This window comes from Prunus avium, chromosome 6 (genome assembly GCF_965620075.1).
Source record: "Prunus avium chromosome 6, drPruAviu1.hap1.1, whole genome shotgun sequence".
In the NCBI taxonomy this organism is placed as follows: Eukaryota; Viridiplantae; Streptophyta; class Magnoliopsida; order Rosales; family Rosaceae; genus Prunus; species Prunus avium.
The window spans coordinates 6,401,761-6,422,809 of NC_142289.1; the positions used below are offsets into that span (position 1 = coordinate 6,401,761).

At 38.7% G+C, this 21,049-nt stretch overlaps 3 protein-coding genes across 3 annotated transcripts; 2 read left to right on the forward strand and 1 right to left on the reverse strand.

Annotated features, from left to right (window-relative positions):
- The first annotated feature begins 2,901 nt into the window (after window positions 1-2,901).
- Window positions 2,902-6,133, forward strand: LOC110769827 (Major facilitator superfamily protein). Its single transcript, XM_021973867.2, has 4 exons — window positions 2,902-3,161; window positions 3,787-4,004; window positions 4,108-4,652; window positions 4,971-6,133. The coding sequence occupies exons 1-4, from the start codon at window positions 3,023-3,025 to the stop codon at window positions 5,836-5,838; spliced, it is 1,770 nt and encodes a 589-aa protein (XP_021829559.2). The 5' UTR covers window positions 2,902-3,022; the 3' UTR covers window positions 5,839-6,133.
- Window positions 6,134-7,363: 1,230 nt separating this feature from the next.
- On the reverse strand, window positions 7,364-9,140 carry LOC110769836 (glyoxal oxidase-related protein). The gene has a single exon (XM_021973876.2). The coding sequence runs from the start codon at window positions 9,096-9,098 to the stop codon at window positions 7,488-7,490; it is 1,611 nt and encodes a 536-aa protein (XP_021829568.2). The 5' UTR covers window positions 9,099-9,140; the 3' UTR covers window positions 7,364-7,487.
- A 6,468-nt stretch (window positions 9,141-15,608) lies between these two features.
- On the forward strand, window positions 15,609-20,244 carry RPL (POX (plant homeobox) family protein). Its single transcript, XM_021973894.2, has 4 exons — window positions 15,609-17,121; window positions 18,763-19,130; window positions 19,266-19,326; window positions 19,412-20,244. The coding sequence occupies exons 1-4, from the start codon at window positions 16,141-16,143 to the stop codon at window positions 19,958-19,960; spliced, it is 1,959 nt and encodes a 652-aa protein (XP_021829586.2). The 5' UTR covers window positions 15,609-16,140; the 3' UTR covers window positions 19,961-20,244.
- The last annotated feature ends 805 nt before the right edge of the window (window positions 20,245-21,049 follow it).

A 21,049-nucleotide genomic window follows, 5' to 3' on the forward strand; every position in this document is an offset into this window, starting at 1 on the left:
CATCAAACTAGTTTCAGAAGGAATCTGATAGATTATAGTGGGACGGTGACATGCTTGAAATTGAATCTCAATGACGAAATTGAACAAGGTTGGGTCAAACTCCTTGCTTGCATTGCTTTCTAAAGTATGACTTTTTCTTATGGGGACAGCAACAAAAAGAGCTTAAAGAAGAGATAAAGCAAACACACGGTGCTTCTTCTTTTTTGGCCCAAAGAAACACATGGTGCTTTGAACCAGACCAGTCCTTCCCACCATCATTAGTTCTTAATGCAAATCCCTAATAATACCCCACTATTCTTCACTAAACAAGAGTACTGTATTAATTGGGGCAAGCTTTTGGCCTGTCCCAAAATGTTTTAAAATCCCCATCAGTTTATTGTCTATGGTGTAGTGCAAAATTATGATGAAATGGAAGTGCTCTGGCCACCATTTGAATCCAATGAGCTGCAGTTGACTTGAACCATAAAATAGTTGAATTATTTAGTGCTTCCATTGTGGTTTAGTTTGTTTGATTAAAGATTAAAATCGTTGTCAGCAAACTTTTCTCCTCTAAGATTAGTGACTCAAAATATATGTGGAGAAAAGCCAATATTGTTGTAGCCTTGTAGACCACAAATTTCTCTTTCTTTTAGTTTTCAGTGAGAGCTGGAAATGCCATTACCATAATATCACATATGTCCTTTCATTCTAAATTTAACATAACATGTTAACGGGTCTAGTCTAATGAAAAAGAGTCTTGACTTGCAGACGAGTGGTCTAGTTTAGACTATCGCTCGTATTCAAAACATGCCTCGCTAATAATTAACATGTATTTTTTTTCCTAATATAGAAGTGATGTGTCCATTAATTCCAAGTAAATGTCATTCAGGGTTTCTTTTCTGGATAAGAAGGTTTAGTGTTCAAGCCAATAAACGGATGGAAATATTTAGAGCACTTAATAATTAAAGATTCTCTTATACGATTTGGATAAGAAAGAAATGTCGAATATTTCTGCAAACCAACAAAATAAGAGCGTTTCCAGAAATATATTGACCACTGCAGTATAGCTAGTGCTGGATCACATCAAAATCATTCACCATAAAAGTTGAGTGCATGTACATCTACAAGACTTAAAAACCCTCTTTTTTTTTTCTTTCTAAGAGGAGCTTTGCTAAACACTGTCGTTTTCACTTGCTGGAAAGATTCGCACCACTGCTGTGAGTGTGTGAGGTTTGATTCTTACATCATGTACGATCACAAATCATGGGTCACAAATTCTTGCTTTGTTTTTTCCAAAGTTGAGAAGGAAAATCAAAATCATGCAAACCATTTATAGAGCCTGTAAATCACATGCTATTTGTCCCTTGTGGTGGCATAATACGCTAGCACCACTATGCTTTTGGTGGTATATTAGTGCTCAATCTTCATCTCTGCTCTACTTCATTTATTTTTGTCAAATTTATACGGAAACATACGCTTATGTTACGAGATTAAATTTGAACCGCAGTCCGACAAAATTACATTTTTCCAGATATATTTTACATGGTAAGTATATTGGGTTCCAAATTTTTTAATTAAAGTTTCAATTGACTTTTACTTTTTTCATTTGAACAATGAGATCGATGTTTTGATGAGAAATGATGTTACGTGCATTACAGATCCATGGCATAGTGCATGTAAGACAAGCAACTTGACTTCAACTTTCTTGATGACAGGGTCTCGGATTGAGTGAAACTGATCATGCATCGATTGAGAATTTGAGAATTGCAAAAGGTTTAATCACGTTGGTCCATTAGTTGTGGAGGACGAGACAAACAAAATAATAAACTTAGGTAAAGTGGTCCATAAACTATGGTCTAATTCAACTAATGCCATGATATCGTCACATTATCTTTAAAATAATGGCTTAATTAAATTAGCAATGTCAAGATTATAATCAAGCTGCACTGATTTCTCCTACGTTTAGTAGAGGCTGTATAGCCATAGGCCATACAATGCACTTACCTCATCACCACGTTATAAATATGACACGCGTAAATAATGTACGCAAAATTTGTAATAAAAAGGGAGTTTTGATTTAAACTCAATTTTTCTGTAATAAAATGGAAGGTGCAAATAGAAAACATACTTGGTTACGGAAAGTTTATCTTAAATTGAGATCATATATAATTTTTTTTTTTGTTTGACTCGTTCACATTGATTTTGAGTTTGGTACTTTAATTTCAAAAATATGTAAATAGATTCCTTGATGAACTAAATTAGCATTTTGAAAAGCGTGTATGGATTGCGGCCTATGCTAAAAAAGGGTACTTTGGTGACTTTATTAGAATTTTTGGTCCCATAATTGATTTGGATGCTATTCCTCTTAGTTGTAAGGAATTGACGAATGAACATTTCCTCTTTCGCAACTAAATGCAACCCAAAAAAAATGAAAAACCAATTTCATAATTGATGTAGAACGGGATTAGGTGGTTGCCTTAATATGAAATATTTTTTGGTTCATAAGTCTAATAATCAACAATATTATGAAATTAATATTTCATAAATTATTTTTATACTTAAAAAAAAATTCATTCTACACAATTTTTAGTGAGTACTTTTTGGAAGTGTATTCCTTTGTTTTTGTGAAGTGTAAAGGTAAAAATATCCCTCATTAGAAAGTTAGAAAATATTACAATGGCTTATAATGTGTTGGGCTACTTCCCCGTTACCAATTGATTTTAGGATTGAACATCAATTTTCTTCGTGATATCAGAACAGGTGTTGGGCTACTTGCCCATTACCAATTGATCCACTTTCTTGTTTTTCCCTAGGCTGAGACTTCTCTGAGTCACACAGAATTGGAGAATTTCAAAAAGTGAAACAGCTGAAAAGTGAGCTTAAACAATTGAAAATCATTCTCTATATAAAGAGGGCCAAAGTAAAAGCTTTCCATACCAACAACTCACTTCTTCTTAGGAACAACAGAGTCTGCCTATTAATTTATTGCTTCTTTCCAATTAAGAAGTGATAGTAGCACAAGTTTCATTCTTAGCCAGTGAAGATGGAAGAGAGAAAGGGAGCAAAACCAAGCAAGGTTGAAGATGGGGAGAAATGGGTTTATGATTCTTCTCTGGATCATAAAGGAAATGTTCCTCTCCGAGCTCAAACTGGTGTTTGGAAAGCCTCTCTCTTCATCGTTGGTAAGAAACAATTATTTCTGATCACTTGTGCTCTGTTTGGTTGCTAAGAAACCATATAATTGCATGCTACTTTTCTCGAGAAAATTCTTGGGTCATGCATCACCAGTTACAAGAATTACATGACAACCTCCTTCGTTTTATTATTTATCTTTTTTTCTGGCTTAATTTGTCTTGTTGAAGCTCATAATAAACAGTTACACAGACCAAAATATTTTGTCAAAAACGAATATATATATTACTTTATGGTGCTTTGAGGTATAACGCCGGAAGGTGGAGGAGACTGTTTTATTCATGCATACTAATATATATGGGGGCCATAAAGATTTACATGCAAGTTCTATCATATCCGAGCTGCACGTGGGAGGGGCCTCTGCAGCACTCTAGCATATGAGAATGTTCCTTTTTATGGATCCAATTTGGCCACCTCACCCCATTTGACACACGTATCAAAGAAAGTGCTGCTTTGTGTTAACCAATATTTGATTAGATAATTTAAAATTTCGAGTGACCGTTCTGACAACATAACGTATCAAATTAAATTTATATATGAAGATGTAAATGCATGAATAATATGTTGAGCTCTACAATTTGATTAACTGTTTATATCTGATCCTTGTGTTTGCAGCAATTGAGTTCAGTGAGCGGTTGAGTTACTTTGGAATAGCAACTAGCTTAATTATCTACCTCACGAAAGTAATGCACGACGACCTCAAAGTCGCAGCTAAAAGTGTCAACTACTGGTCTGGTGTCACCACACTCGTCCCACTATTTGGAGGCTTCATAGCTGATGCTTACTTGGGTCGCTTCAAAACAGTTCTTGCTTCATCCATCATTTACCTCCTGGTAAATTAATCTCACTTAATTTTCATATCAAATTGATTACTATTTTGAAACCCAATTAAGAAAATACTTGTTCTGGTTTTTTTCTGGGAAAAAAAAAATACAGGGTTTGATTCTTCTATGCATGTCCTGGTTCGCACCGAGCTTAAGGCCTTGTGACACTAAATCGTGTCATGGACCAAGGAAAATTCATGAAGTGGTGTTCTTCCTAGCCATCTACTTGGTCTCTATAGGGACTGGGGGTCATAAGCCAGCTTTGGAGAGCTTTGGAGCTGACCAGTTTGATGATGATCACCCTGAAGAAAGAAAGCAGAAGATGTCCTATTTCAATTGGTGGAATTTTGGCCTCTGTTGTGGGCTTTTACTTGGGGTGACTGTGGTTGTGTATGTGCAAGACCATGTGAGTTGGGGTGTTGCTGATATAGTTCTCACTGCAGTTATGGCTGTGTCACTTGTTATCTTCATCGTTGGAAGGACAAATTACCGTTATAGGAAACCGACTGGGAGCCCCTTGACACCAATGTTGCAGGTTCTTGTAGCAGCCATTGCTAAGAGAAGTCTGCCTCACCCTTCTGACCCTGCTCAGTTGTATGAAATTCCCAAATCAGAGAAGGTCCATGGAAGGCTTCTGTGCCACACCAAGAATCTCAAGTAAGTCCATGACATCCTTTCAATTTGGCATGTTATGTTGTCGGATTATCAATTTGACATGTTATGTTGTCATATTTTGTCAATTTGACATGTTATCTTGTTAGACTATCAATTTGACATGTTATGTTGTCAGACTATTAATATGGTCATGTTATATTATCATAATATCAATTTGACATCACAAAATGAAATATGAATTCTCATTAGTCAACAGTTTTATTGGCAACATAACATTTCGGACTATGTTACAAGAAAACATTTCTTCAAATCATAATGAATGTTGTACAAACTATAATTTTATGAGATAATGTGTTTCAGATTTCTCGACAAGGCGGCGATCATAAGCGCTCAAAACTTGGCCGAGAAGCCAAGTCCTTGGAGACTAGCCACTGTGACCAAGGTAGAGGAGATGAAGCTTGTGCTCAACATGATCCCCATCTGGCTAGCGACTCTACCATTCGGAATGTGTGTAGCACAAGCCTCCACATTCTTCATCAAACAAGGAGCCACCATGAACAGAAACATAGGCAACGGTTTTGAGATCCCCCCAGCCTCAATCTTCTCACTTGCAGCCATTGGAATGATCATCTCCGTCACATTCTACGAAAAACTCCTCGTCCCAGTCCTAAGAAGAACAACAGGAAACGAGAGAGGCATCAACATCCTGCAAAGGATCGGGATCGGAATGGTTTTCTCCATTGCCACAATGGCGGCAGCTGCCTTGGTGGAGAAGAAAAGACTTGGTGCTGTGGAGAGTGACCCAGTAAAGGGTTCACATTCCATGAGCGTCCTGTGGTTGGCGCCTCAGTTTGTGATCATTGGGCTTGGAGATGGCTTCACTCTGGTGGGCTTGCAGGAGTATTTTTACGATCAAGTCCCTGACTCTATGAGAAGCTTAGGCATTGCGTTTTACCTCAGTGTGATCGGAGCAGGGAACTTCCTCAGCAGCCTCTTGATCACAGCCGTTGATCACATCACGGAGAAGGGTGGGAAGAGCTGGTTTGGCAAGGATCTGAACAGCAGCAGATTGGACAGGTTTTACTGGGTTTTGGCTTGCATTGCTGCAGCAAATTTGTGTGTTTATGTTTTCTTGGCTCGGCGTTACTCTTACAAGACTGTGCAGAAGGTGGCTGTAGTGGCTGATTGCTATGAAGGTGAGCTGGAAAAGGGAGGTCCAATGGCATGAAAAAATAAACATATATATGGTTATATATATTATATAGTTTACTGAGTCTAAAAATAATTTACATGTCCAGTTGAAGTGCTCTAGGTTGTGAAATCGTGCTTGAAATTAATTTTGTAAAGGCGTGGATTTCAGTATAAGAAAATTTATATTTCTTAATTAGGAATGCATGTATTAATTAAGGCATTTCAGTACAAGTTATGGAAGATGTTATATTTCTTTCTCAATATTGAGAACAGAGATGACTTCCAAAGTGTACTTCTAAGATTATATGAAGGAAATTACAAAGTAGCATAAAGTATATGGCACCAGGAGGAGGAGGATAAGCAACCTCAGGGTATAATTTTGAAATTCCTCAATTAATCTCGACCAATAAATCTCTATCTCATTTTTATTCAGTAAAGCGTCCACTTATTCGAAACTCCCCAGCATCAGTGATTATTTATGTAACCTCTCCCTCAATCAGTTATACTAAAAAACAATTAAAGCGTCCAACCAAGTTGACAAGTATATAAGGTTCCCATAATTCTTGACCTTTTCTTGTGACAAAATTTGATGCCCTTTTTCGGTCTTTTTCAATCTTTAACTACACTCTCTTCTTTCGCTTTTTTTTTTTGATGAGAAAAGGGGGTTAAAGAACCCCAAAGGAAAAAACACACAGATTACACAACATTTATCAAACGGGTCTTAGCAACCCCCAGCGAATCATCAATCAACAGGTTGCCAATCCAAACAGGGCTATCATCAAGGTACCAATACCCCATGTCAAGGTTGTGACTCCAAGTAGCTAAACCATCTGCAACAGAATTCCTCTCTCTATAAATATGTTGAATGTCAACCCTTCTAAACTGGTTCATGATCCTCTTGCAATTACTAACCAGGCCAGCAGTAGGATGAAAATTATCCACCTCAGCATTCTGTATGAGTTTCACAGCAATAGCTGAGTCCATTTCAATAACAACATCATCAACATCTTCTTTCGCTTTTGAGAACCACAACAAGTGGACTTAAAAAGCACTATTAAAAAATATATATATTAAAAATCCTTTTTGCAATGCTTATTGGTTTGCTAATGGATCAATTAGACTTGTAGAAATCTAATTGACAAACCATTTGAAATCTAAGGTCAATGTCTAATTGGTTCAACCTGAAATCCATTAATTTTATGAATGTCTGAAAAGAAGTCGATACAATTGACACACCATTAATGGACCACCACCTCTTCTCCATCATATACATTGGTGAAGTAGTATGATTATATGCTTGACATATTGTACCGGGTTTTAATGATGAAAATAAAAAATTAATTTTTTATGCAAGTGGTATTTCTCTTTCGAATGTTTAAAAATATCCTAAATTTGAATATCCAATATTTTGAACACAACTTTAAACACTTAACTTATGGAATATCCAAAATTCAAGTGGAATTTCTCTTTCGAATGTTAAATTCAGAGTTGTACTAAATTGATTTTAAGAAATGATAATTAAGGACTTTAAGCAGCATAATCATCGTTTGCTTTTCTAGTCGTCCGACAAGTTCCATTTCAACTTCATAAATCAAATCATACGTTTTCATATCCACACTTAGAATTCTTCTAAAACCTCCAGATTTTCAAAGTACAATGAAATTGACAATAAATTGAAGTCCTTAACTAAGACCCCAAATGTATCCAACGGGCGACACTTGGCACGCCCTGATTGACGGCGAACGCCATGTAATAACCCGGTGGAGCAACCATCCCATTTGGCGGAGCCGTACAGCTAATTCTATAACGGCCGTCACCGTCCGGCACGGAGGGCGTAACGGCTAATTTGACCAGCCGCTGACCCTGCGAAAACGAATGTGTGGCAAAAGGCGCGTTCCCCAAGTTAACTTCCACAATTCCCACCACGGACAACGAAACCGACACCAAAACATCAAAACGCTCGCCGTAACGCACCGTTTCGGGAACCCCCTCAATCACGGGTCGGAGATTCGCCCGGTCCGGACCCAAATACTCGGGCGAAAAAGCTTCGAGTCGCAACTCGGTGGCAAACTCGGCGTTGAATTTGTAAAAGTAATGCGGGTTGCTACCCGCAATTAGTACCCGGCCGTCCGGTAATAAATTCCCGGTAGAGTGGTACATTCGGGGCACGGTTCCCGGGTTCAACGTCATGAACCGTAACCCGACGGGTTGATCTGGTCGGTAGAGAAGCGGGTACAGGCACGGGTTGGATGCCTGCTCGAACCCCTGGGTCCCAGCTTGCGCTCCGTTGATGATCAATACGTCGCCGGTTGGGAGCATGACCATGTCCCCCATGATCCGCCCGAACGGCATGTCCTCCATTTGCCAAACTGGGTCGGGCGATGTTGCCACGATGCGCCCGCAGCTACCGTGCGCTGGGGTGTCCGTGCTCCTCTCGGTGAACGCGCCGTACTGGGCCCCACCGCAAACCACGATCACGGCCGTTGAGTAGTCGCCATCTAAGGCCAGCATTGCGGATGATCCGGCCGATGGGTAATTACGCGGGCCACCATCCAACTGTGGATATTCTCTCACGATTTTATCTACCACGTGATCGTACGACACTGCTTTGTTGTTCGCGAAGATGAAGAGGTGGCCGTTGGGAAGGAGATGCACGTAAGGGTATAAGTTGTCCATCTGAGTGTCCTCCATGTCAGCAAGGAAATTGAGGGAAACGGCGCCGTTGCGCGGCGGGTAATACTCCACCGTGTTCGCCGCTCTCCCGCCAACTATAATCACCGAACCGTCCGGTAAAATCTGGTTCGTAGCGTACCACCTCCCTGCCGACAATTCCACGTCAGCAAGCTCCACCCAGTCGCACGACCCGTTCGGCTCGCACGGGTCGAACTTTCGGATCTTTTTAAACCCGTCCAGGTCCCCACCAGTTTGTAACAAAGACCCGTCCGGGAGGAACTGTCCGGATGAGCACCACGTGTCGGTGTTGATCATGAGCGGTCGAATTTGGTTGGTCTGGGGGTCGAAGAGCACGGAGTGGGCGTAGCAGTCGTGCTTGAGAACGGCATCGTTTGGGTCGCTGCGGCAGTGACCCTTGCGGAGCATTTTGCGCGACGGGCCGATGTTGGTGCGGTCTAGGAGCACCACGGTGTTGAAGCGGGTGACGGCCGTGTGCATGGAGGATATGCCGGCGTTCTCCACGAGGAGTTCCCACGTGCCTGGGAGGTCGGCACGGGCGAAGACAATTACAGCAGTGGAAATGAGAAGCAAGAGCAGCCATTGCTGAGAAACAGAAGAGTCCATTGAGGAAGAAAGTGAGAAAATGAAAAGGAAAGATAAGTAAGGGTGTGGTGTGGGTGTTTTAGACAGTGAAGCTCATACTTAAAGTAATTGAGGGAGTGGCTTTGCTACATGAAGGTGCACAAGAAGACAAAGAAACGCATTGAACACAGTCCTTTCGATTCAAAGATAACGGTAGGGAATGGTGGGTCCGTACGATGACACGTCGGAAATTACACGCATGGTTTTCTTGGGTGGGGAAAGTGGATGAAGAAGCCACTCAAAAAGTGAAACCGGACACTGGTGGGGCCCATGGTGGAACCACCACGTGGCGAATCTCACTGCCACACTGTACTTTGAAGTTCTTGCATCTTCTGCATTGTTTTAAAATAGAAGGAAATTGTAATTAATTAAGGAGTAAGCTCCTGCAGTAATGATGATTGGGTTAATTAGTTGCAGTTTTGTTTGTTGAAGTACCAATTCAGTAACCGACTCATAATGTTTTATGATGACAATTATTTTATGAGAATTCAGAGGACTTGCTCAACTCTTGGCTCTCAAGTTTACCATAAGATGCTATCAATTATAATGTCGGTTCTTTTCAGCTAGCAGTCTATTAGTTAAATAGTGTGTGCGTTGTCAGAATATATATAATTTAATACCATGGAGCCAAATATACGACCTTAGTGGACCAACCCATGAATTATAATGTTTGGCAATTTTATATCGAAATCATTCATAATAATAGTAGAATTTGTATCTCGAGTGGTTAAGAGCGTTATCTTTACATATGAAGTTATTTAAACGATGTCTTGTAACTTATGTTATCCGTTCTCCGATGAGAGGATGCCAATGACTTTGGGGCCTTGGTGATAAGAGAACATTAGGGGCCATACGGGCCTTGCTGATAAGAGGGGCCATATGTACAATACCATAATGCATATAAATCCAAAGAAGCTCTCAACAATGACAAATTGTTGGCCTACGAGAACATGTGATTTGAAATTGAGATGACACATCCTTGATCTCCTAAGCTGAAGACATCAATAAAAGCTCGATATCATTTGCATCCCTTAAAAGGGGAAAAATAAAATTAGCACATGTATTATTATTTCTTGTAATAACAATACATGTATCAATGTGCATAATTTAACTTATATATATATATATATATATATATATATATATATATATATATGTATGGGTGGGGTTTGTTGGAATCGTGCAATCAAAGCAAAAACCCTTTTAACGGTAGCTAGGGCAAGTTGGAAATTGGAATCATATTCTATATAGTGGATGGGCAGCTTAGTCAAACCTAGGGGTGTCGGTCGAATATCCTAATTAACTCCTATTACTTCTACTTATAGATGAAGTGTGCACTTAAATCGTGTATTCCAATATTTAATCTCAATATCAATTTAGTTGTGCGTGTGTAGGGAGTGAGCTTTGTGATGCGTGTTTCCCATTGGAAGGCAGGTTCAGATATTCTATGTGATTATGTGGTGGTGGACATTCGAAATTCTTGGATTGATGTGGTGGATATCATGGGCCGGTTCAACAAACTGGATATCTGGCCTGTTATAAATTTGTCTTTTGCAATGGCCCATTAAAATAAAATTTATCAACATGGAAATGAAGCCCAAACTAGTAAAACCCCTCCTGTTGGCTTTTCGGTCACCAGTCTAATTGCATGAACAAAATCAAAATTGAAACCTCCACAGCGCCAACAACCCTATCCCTATGTATTTTGCAATTATTACGTTGTCAATAAAATGTTAATTTTCATCATGGCTCATGTTTCTTGTTGCCATTCGTTATAATGGAAGGGAATCAAACCCTTAACCAAGCTGAATCTTAACGCACCTACTTTCGTCACTTAAACTAACCTTAAGGACTTCATTGAATGCGTTTAAATTTTTAATTTTTTATAATCTTTTTCTCTAAGCTATATGGAATGAGAAGTTAGTGAAGGAGGAGGATAACCAATCGCTTTCTCTATTGAAAGCCACTGGCTTGATTGCCGAACAAAGTCAAGCATGATTTTGTAACGTTATTGATGTCTCTGTCTTCTTGATTTGATGCTAAACAGCCTTCCTCTAACCAAATTAATTTTTTTCTTATTAAAGCCAACGAAAACAAGTTAGAATAGCTTTCCTTGGACATGACCATTGCTCATTGTCCTGGTCTGTATGTATCGTAAGATGCTGCTCTTCAATCGCTGGCGTACGGGGGCTCTGCCCAATTATTTCAAGAAAGAATATTCACTAGCTTAAAATCTATTTCTAAATTAGAGTAAAGGGATTTGATTCTTGTACCCCAAAAGAAAAAAGAAACAAGCACAGAAAATTTGCACCAAATTTCGCCCTGCTTTGAAGGGTCATATCTATAGAGACTGGATATCAAACAAGAGATCAATATTACCCTACTTGTTTATATAAACTTACTTGGTTCTCTTTGGAAGTTTATTTTCATTATTTTTCTCCAGTTTGCAACTTTTTCAAAGTACACTCAAGTTCCTGGTTATGTCTTTCAATTTATTTGTTTGTAGAAAAGCAACACCAAATTGTCAAGTTTGGTTTAAGATAGTGAGACTTGTTTTAGTTGGTTTGAGGAGTCCTTCAAGACGTTCTTGTTTTTTATAATTCTATGAGTCGGGATCAGACATATTATAGACTCAAGTTTGTCTACGATATTATATTGTATGGAGATTATATATCTGCATTTAATTAAAAATCCTACATACGTGAATATATTTGTTTGGTGTGACATTGATGTATGTAAACCCAAATTAATAACCCACCTGGAGAAAGGTCTTTGTTAAAGTGTTCATGATGCCAGTTGTGATCAATATATATCCAGTGGACTGTCATGTACAGTACGTTTGATCATTGATCAGTCAAACATAATTAAGTAACATATAATTTCAAAGGAACTGCTTGACTGTGTCAACTCTGATCTAGCATTAAACAAACCAGTACTGTTCAAATATAAAATTAGTTTTATCATATACAAAAGGAAGATGTGAGTTAGGCAAATTATTCAGAGAGATAGCCGTTGTATTATATTATTGTAGCAAAATGAACGGGTGATCCATGTTCCTTCCCAGCTTACCATGCATATATGTCTGCAGTCTCCGGGGGGGCCGCCGGCATTAATAGTTAGAGACAGGGGTCAGGTTTGAATAACATTGGACGGTCCTAACGAGAAAAGCAAAGTACTAGTTAGCCCAACAACACCAATCTTTTGGTTTTGAGCAAACCAGAAGCTTTAATTATTAACAGCAAGGATGAGGGCCTTTTCTTTTTTTACGCCATCACAGTACAATGCTGCAGTTGTATGGTAATCATTTCCCTTCAAGCAATTGCTGACGCCATCACAGTCCTTGCCCTTTTTATCCCTTTCTTTATTGTGGGTAAAATTAGCAACTTTTTTTATATAAAAAATTGGGTCACAAAGTTAGAAAACAAAACAAAAAGATTTGGGTGATCTAAACACTTTTTCGCTTGCCTAATTGCTTCAATTCAAACCAACCAACCCTTCTTCTTATTTGTAAATTACAATTTCACATGTACATAAAAACCCTACCAAAAAACCATATATACATAAAGCTGTATGAGAAGTTTATGCATATGTATTAAATTGTAATAGATTTCGAAATTTAATTTAGGGACGAAATGGGTAAGAATAGGGCAAAATCAAAGCTATAAACATGGTAAAGGACTTGGCATATAACATTAGGGATGAAGACAATTTGTAGTGGGAGCAACTGACCCCGTTCGACATAATGTGGCTCTGTCATTGTCTAGTATTGTTTTTCTGTAACACTAGAAGGGAAACAAGCAGTTGATTGATCTACCTTAATCGTAACTTATATTCACTCCACCATTGTCACTTAGATTAAGCCAAGTATTTTTTTCTTTCCTTTATTAAGCATGTCCATGCACTTTTACCCTGTAAACTTTCATGTGTGGTAGTAGTGGTACTTTCACTCTTGAGTTTGAAAAAACAAAAAAGAAATTGGAGCGTTTTGTACTGGGAGTTGGAAAATACATGCCGAGATTAAAGTAGTAGTAAAATTAACATTATTATAGCTAGGCATGGTGCATTTAAACGGGCCAGTGTTTGGCCATATAATTGCAAAGTCTCTGTGATTTTGACTACTTCAATCAAACTCCGTTCCGTCGAGGGAAGGGGAGAGAGTACACTACAGGCTACAGCAGACTCCGGCGCTAGCTCTGTTGCAATGTAAGAGAGATAAGTCTTTAGTTAGTGTCTCAACCAAGCAAAAGATTTGGTCTTGAGAGTTTTTGTAAGACAGAAACGTTGGCATGACGTAGCCACCTGAACAAATATATATATACATAATGTATATAAATATATACTGATCCTGTATAAACAGTAGCTAGCTAAGCTAGGAAGCTGTTGTGTCATTAATTAATAATCTCATGTGTCAGACTAAATACCTCGTGCAGCAGCTACCTCAACTCCTGTTTCGATGTCAAGATAATCAAATCAAGCTTAAGATTGAGAAAAGACCAATTTGGATTGAAGTAGATTAGATTAGGCATGACGATTACATCTAAATCTAACTGTCAATTGGTCGTGTTATTTTTCAGTCCAACTAATTAATTTGATCTGTAGTTTGAGTTTCTGTTGAAAGCTATCATTTGTGTGACATTTTGTTGCTTAAGTCTTTGACTAGACATGTGTTTGTGGAGTGGGCATCCATCCAACCCTCTAATTTTACCCTAATAGTAAATAGTAAATACTTTTGCATTCATTAGATGTGTTGATAAATTTAATATGCAACATACCCGCAATCCAACGATCTAAAAATATGTTACCAACTCTCAACATAAAATACTTACTGGAACAAACCATACATTATTGGAGAATTTATATATATATATATATATATTATTTTTCAACAAGACTCTTTCTTAAACAAGCTTTATAGAAGAGATGTCAATCAGAATAACCTTTTTTTTTAAGAAAGAAAAATCGACAAGACACTTTTATAAAAGGGAGATTCACTATTATTGAAGAGTTAAAAGTGAATTTAATTAGAAAAACATAATTAGTTAACAGAAACAAACCACACACTATTTAAATTTAAATCTAATAAGTACAACCGGACCAGGTAAAATTGAAGAAAAGATTATGAAGCTTAAATTGTTCAATCAATGCATCATTAGCATGGAGATTATGGGGCCTCTTATGTCATACCTACTGCCTAATTAATATGCCCAATATATTCTTGTTTAAGAGAAAAGAGGTCAATGGGATTGTTCTTCAAAACTAAAAAGAAACTATTCGATATCGAAAATGAGGAAGGTGGCTCCTGCCTTTGCCCAAATTGGCTGGTTACGTCCTGTGATCTTAACCTCATAGACATGCACAATCACAACTTTAATTAATTGCCTACCTCTTTTGGCTTATGCTTTTTGAATCCCTAGTTACACCTTTTCTCTTTAAATCAAGCACGCAAGTATTATATAGTTTTTTTTAACTTTTGATTGCATTTCTAAAAGTTGAGTTAAAGGAGCGTGCTTTTTGTTTAAAACTGAGTGTCCACATCAGCAATTAGTGAAAAACGTATACCCCCAAAAATTTGAAGGAAAATAAAAGAGTTGGATTAGAATATTATATTAGGTTTTAATCCATCTAATCTAATGGTAGAACCCTTTAATCCAGAATAGTGATGGGGATGATTATGGATTAAATAGCAATGCCAAAAGGATCCATTATTGATGGATAAAGAGGATCCATTATCAAAAATCACTGAAGAATTCGGCGCGGAGTATCCGGTGCGGAGTATTGACCGTAACACAACTCTTCTCTTTATATCAGTTCATCATTATTCAACGTGAATAGTTTATGTCCATATGTAAAAAGTAGCACGATTAAGACATCTGTCATATGCTACAATAATCCATATTTTGTGAATTTAAACCACACGTGGATAACAATTTTGTATTTCATCTGATTTTGGTGTTAACAATAGAAGATGGCAAACTTTCAGTCTAGCAGCCTAATTTTTATCATTACTTGGAGGAAAAGAGTAAGAAAGAGTATGCAAGGTTTATTTATCCTTATTTAATTTGGGGTTACAATTATTATTATTAGTATTATAAAAAAAAGAAAAGAAAAGGATAAAAGAAGAAAACCTCGTAAAGCGAGAAGGATAGAAGTGAAGGAAAAGGGCTTTTGGCGGATGGAGTGTGGAGAAGGGCAAATTCAGCCTTTCATTCATCACACACACACACACTCCCTCTGTTCCCGCGTTCTCACGTGCGTCATCACCACCCAATTACAGAATACTTTTTAGCCAAAAAAACAGTAATAAACAAAAATTCAAACAAATAATTTACTGAAAAAGAAATACATCCGAAAACGACAACACCTCAAACCTGTCAGAAATATCTGCCACCACAGTTAGTTCAATTATTACCGGAAATAGCCGGTCGTCCTCCGGTTGCTCGAAACCCTATGCTCTCTCTCAGCTCCAGCAGCTGCAACAGCAACAGCAGAGCAGGCCCTCTCTCTCTCTCTCTCTCTCTCTCTCTCTCTCACTCACTCACTCCTCTATGTTTGTAGGTTTAGAGAGAGAGAAAGCGACTGTAAGAAGATTTTGTTTTTGTGCAAAATCTGTGTGTGAGTGAGTGAGTTTCTAAATATTTACTGATATCGATAAGTGTTTGTGTGTTTTTCTATGCGCCTCTCTCTCTTTCTCTCACTCAAACTCTCAACTCTCTGTGTTTATATATGAGGATGCGTGAAGTGAGCAAAACCCCCCAATCCCCAATCCCCAATCAATTCACGTATATCTCTCTGTCTCTCTCTCTCTCTCTTCTGCAAGCCATGCTTGTTGCTCAGTAGAATAAGATCATCATCATCACCATCCATCATCATGATAAGATAGCCTTTCATCTCTTTTCACTATTAATTTCTCTAATCTCAGATTCTCACCCCACCCCTCAATTAATTAGCTACACCCTCCCAACTCTCTCTCTCTCTCTCTCTCTCTCTCTCTCTTTCTTTGTAAAAGAGCTATCTATAGCTTACTATGGCTGAGGGTTTTGAGCCCTACCATGTTCCCCAACAAAGCAGAAGAGAAAAGCTCCGGGTACTCGCAGGCCAAGCCCACCCGGGTTGTCTTCAACCCGACTCACCTCCTCCTCCTCATCACCATCTCCACCCGGGTAATTGTGCTGCTGCTGGTTTCCTTCCTCTCCCCTACGATCCTTCCTCCTCCTTCATCTCCTCCTCAGATTTGCTCACGTGCGAACCCACCCCAGCTTCCCCCGTGAAGCCAGAAGGTCAAGTGCATCATCATCATCATCATCATCATCCCTTGATGGGTTTTGTTTCCAATTCCTCTTCCTCTTCCTCAGCCTCCACCTTCCGCAACCATCTCAATTACTTGGATCCACAGCCCTCCTCCATTAATTTCCCCATAAATCCCACCTCCATTCACGACATCAACGCCAACCCTTTTCTCTACCCACCTCAAAACCTCCAAGCCCTCAGAGATTTCGACCACCAAGCCGACTATGGCCATGATCAAGTCGTGGTGTTCAAGCCAGAACCCTTATCTCTATCCCTATCTTCTTCTCAACCCCCCCACCACCACACCCAACAAAACAACAACAACAACAACAATAATCTCCAGAGATATGGGGCTTCTGCTTTTAACTACAGTAGTTCACTCAATTCAGGCGTCAATGTTGCTTCGGCCTCTAACGAGAACATTGGGTCCAGAAGCTCGGTTCCTCTCGGACCCTTCACGGGCTACGCTTCGATTCTGAAGGGATCTAGATTCTTGAAGCCCGCGCAGCAGTTGCTAGAAGAGTTCTGCGATGTGGGCAACCGAGAAATTTACACTGCCAAAGTACTTGCTGATTCTTCGTCGTTTTTCGACCCTCCTAGTATCGAGAGCTTCAGCCCAAGTCATGTCGTCGACGACGACGACGACCCGCTCAGTGTCGGAGGGGACGGAGGTGAGAGCAGGAGAAAAAAATCCAGGCTAATTTCCATGCTCGACGAGGTACGCAATTAATTCTCCCATTCCCATTTGCCTTTTAATTTAATTTCTTGCTTTTGTTTGTTTGTTTGTTTCCCCAATAGTTGTTTTTGATGTAGTCTAGATCTTCGTTGGAGATGTGTCTTTTGGATATAAATGTATGATTTGATTGTTCATTGGTTACTGGTCAAAGTACAGACATGCGCGCGGTACTTATTAACTTGTGTAAACTTGAATTAGTTTTATATTAATATGATTATTATTGACGATACTTAACTTAATAATAGATTCTTGCATTAAAGGAAGTTAGGAGGAAAGATGTTAGATGGCGTTGGTGATTTTCAAAAATCGGCTTTTTCGAAAAGTTGATTAGAGGAGGGAATATATGCGCTGAGATTTTTGCTTATAAAGCATCTGACAGCCATGGAATGAGTTCCTAATACGTGACAAAGTCTCTCAAGTTTTGGCCCTAAAGCAGTGGAGGGAATCCGTTGGAAAATAGATTATATGGAAAGCATAATTGTTTTTTGAAAAATTAAAGATATAAACTCAGGCACCAAATTCTCGAATATGAATTAATGGAAATGCGATATAATTCCTCCATGTGCATGTTTCGTATTTGGTGCATGTAGCTTTCTTTTTCATCATGATATCTCACTCAGACCTCAACTTGCTGCTGGCCATGATAAAGAAAGAACCAGTGACTCTCTCATGCTATGTTTTTGAATGCTCTACATGTATTCAATGCAAATTAATATCTCACTGATCGGATATCGATCCTAGAATTAGTGTTGAAAATTTTAAGCTCACAAACACCTGATATGGTGCATGGTTGAAAGTTTTTGGCATGCCTAGAATCTAGATGAGGTGCTCTATTTTGGGAGATGCTATACATTTTGATACGCGAGAGGTAATCAAATTCATGCTTTAAACCTAGGAAAATTGTGGGACAAATACTCTTGTTCGGTTGTTGATCGATTAACTTGTGGGGAAGGCTAAATGAGCAGATGAATGTGATTTGTAATTGTGTGATTAGTGAGATACATTTTTGAATAACTCTAACTGAAGTTACCAGCTTCACCGTTGATACAAATATTTTAAACCCAATTTTTCAAATGTGTGGAGGAATTACACAAATTAATGGAAGAAGATCTCATTCCTATCCAAATGTTTACTTTAATATATAAGTTGCGATGAAACATGGAAAATTCAACAAGAGACATGTTAAATTAGCTTACCTAAACTGTTATTATATTCTTATTTTTTGCATCTAGAATTCTTTATGTTTTTTAGGATCTTTCCTATTGATAAGTGTGATAATATGCTAAACTCACACACGCTACATGGATGCTAGAAACTCATTTTTCACTGTATTGGGGTGGGGCTTGCAGTACTCTTGAGGTGTTTTTAAATTTCTGGCTGGGTTTGTACTTAAAGATGGACTTGTTATCCAATGATCGCGGCATGGATTTGATTGAATTTGTTGTTAAATAATTCTACTTATTTCTGACATCCCAATGTTAAATAGATGAAAGTGTAAACTTTGACTTCCAAGTTTAGCAATCTCCATGCATTTATATTGTTTCTTTCTTGGTAAAGCTATATTATTTACAAAAGGTTATTTAAGAGTGCTAGTTAATTAAGTGTATTTTTGTTGTCCATTAGGTTTACAGAAGGTACAAGCAATACTATCAACAGATGCAGGCAGTGGTAACATCATTTGAGTATGTTGCTGGGCTTGGAAATGCAGCTCCCTATGCAAACTTAGCAATAAAGGCCATGACTCGACACTTCAAGTGTTTGAAGAATGCCATAACTGACCAACTTCAGTTCAGAAATAGGGATGCTACTCAGTTAAGCCATGGAAAAGATGAAAGTCAAATGCTTCGCAACACTAGAGGATTCTATAATCAAAGATCCATTCACAACTCCGACTTTGTCGAGCACCAACCTGTTTGGAGACCTCAACGGGGTCTTCCTGAGCGCGCCGTTACTGTTCTTAGGGCCTGGTTATTTGAACACTTCCTGCATCCGTAAGTAATTACTTAGTGCCTGGTCAGCTTGTTGTACTCTTCTTCAATGGATTAATATGAAGCTTGATACCCCAAATCCTCATGTGTTTATAGTCTGATGTATTGGTGTTTCTCTTCGCTGCTTTTATGTTGCAGTTACCCTACTGATTCGGATAAACTAATGTTGGCTAAACAAACTGGTCTATCACGGAGCCAGGTGTGTGACATCAATCCTCTATAATCATATCACTATTTATAGTTTTTGAAACACATGTTCAATCAATTTTGATGTTGTGAATCAGGTTTCAAATTGGTTTATTAATGCAAGAGTAAGGCTCTGGAAACCAATGGTGGAAGAAATACACACGCTCGAAACACGGCAAGCGCAAAAAACTTCACAGAGGGGTGATCAAAGTGCGAACAGATCAATTGATGATCATTTACCTTCACCAAACTCACTTGCATCTGAGAATCCATCCACAACCACCCACAGGGTTCAAGACAGCTTGTCGAAACGCACAAGAAATGAACTTCCTGATCACATCACTATGGGGAGTAGTACTGATCAATTGAACCTATCATGCAATAACTTGCCAAGCCATATGCATGTGGGTCATGTTGGTATGAACATGGCTGGGGGAAGTAGTAGTGGTGTTTCTCTAACACTAGGTCTTCACCAAAATAATGGTATTGGTTTGTCAGAACCCTTTCCTATTAATGCAGCTCAACGTTTTGGCCTTGGCCTCGATGGCAACAATGACGGCTATGCAATGGGTGGTTTCGAATCTCAAAATCGACATTTCGGAAGGGATGTCATGGGAGGGCAATTGTTGCACGATTTTGTGGGATGAACATGCAAGGCATATCCGGACATCATTGAATTGGAGATTATATACTAACAAAATTGCAGTTAGATGTTCATTTATCAAGCCAGAATCCAAGTTGAAATTACAAGAGTGGTATGAATGGTTGGTTTACCCTATTATTGTGGTGTTAGCTAGAGGTATGTTCATTTTGTCACATCCCACTGTATATTTTTCTCTTGAAAATACTCCGGCAACGCAAATGTTTGGTGTTAAATTCATATGTAAATTTTTATTTAATTATATATGATAAGAAAAATGTGCTTCAGCTAGTGTAAAATGATTGCCCTAATTTTGCCACAAGGCACGTCATGACTGGGTATGAATATTCGTGTGAGTGAATGGTCATTTCGAAATTGAAACCAAGTTGTATTGGGACATTCGACACTCAAGTTTTGTTTTGCTATGGTTGCAGTCAATCTCGTGAGCATATGACTTTCCCCTTTTCCTGTCTTGCCAACTCTGGAAACAAATAAATAGTAAATAGGTTTTTAGTACAGAAATTGAAAACCGACTTGTTCCTGAGTTGACGATGGGCCATCTGCTGGACTTTTTTACGTACTTGCTTGGTAATTGCAGGCCATGCAGCTGCTATTGAAATGTATGAAAGTATACGATGTACAAATTCCAGGCTACAGTGAAAGGGCAAAGTGCACAGCTGGAGAGAAGAGGACTCTGCCATTTATTTCTGTTTGTATCATTTCTGGAACTCTAGGTGAACTGTAAACATCACAAACATAAAATGGACAACCATACTTATTTCAGTGAATACTGTGTTTTTAAACACGAGCGATATTGGGGATGCGGAAATCCAACGCTAAATATCAGGCAAGGTGAACCCGTTAAGCTACAACAAGCTCATTGCTCCGTGATTGTTCACATTGGGCATTTTGTGTACGCACTTACCCAAGTGGAATGGATCGATACTTTCTTGAGATCATGGCATTAGATTTATATAGGAAGATATGTCTTTTGTTCTAGGTTACATATATGGTATATGCCTTCCCTAAAGGACTAGTAGTGAGACTTGGGTCTCAACCTAAGAAAAATATAGGGCCCGATTCAAGGCCTGTATGG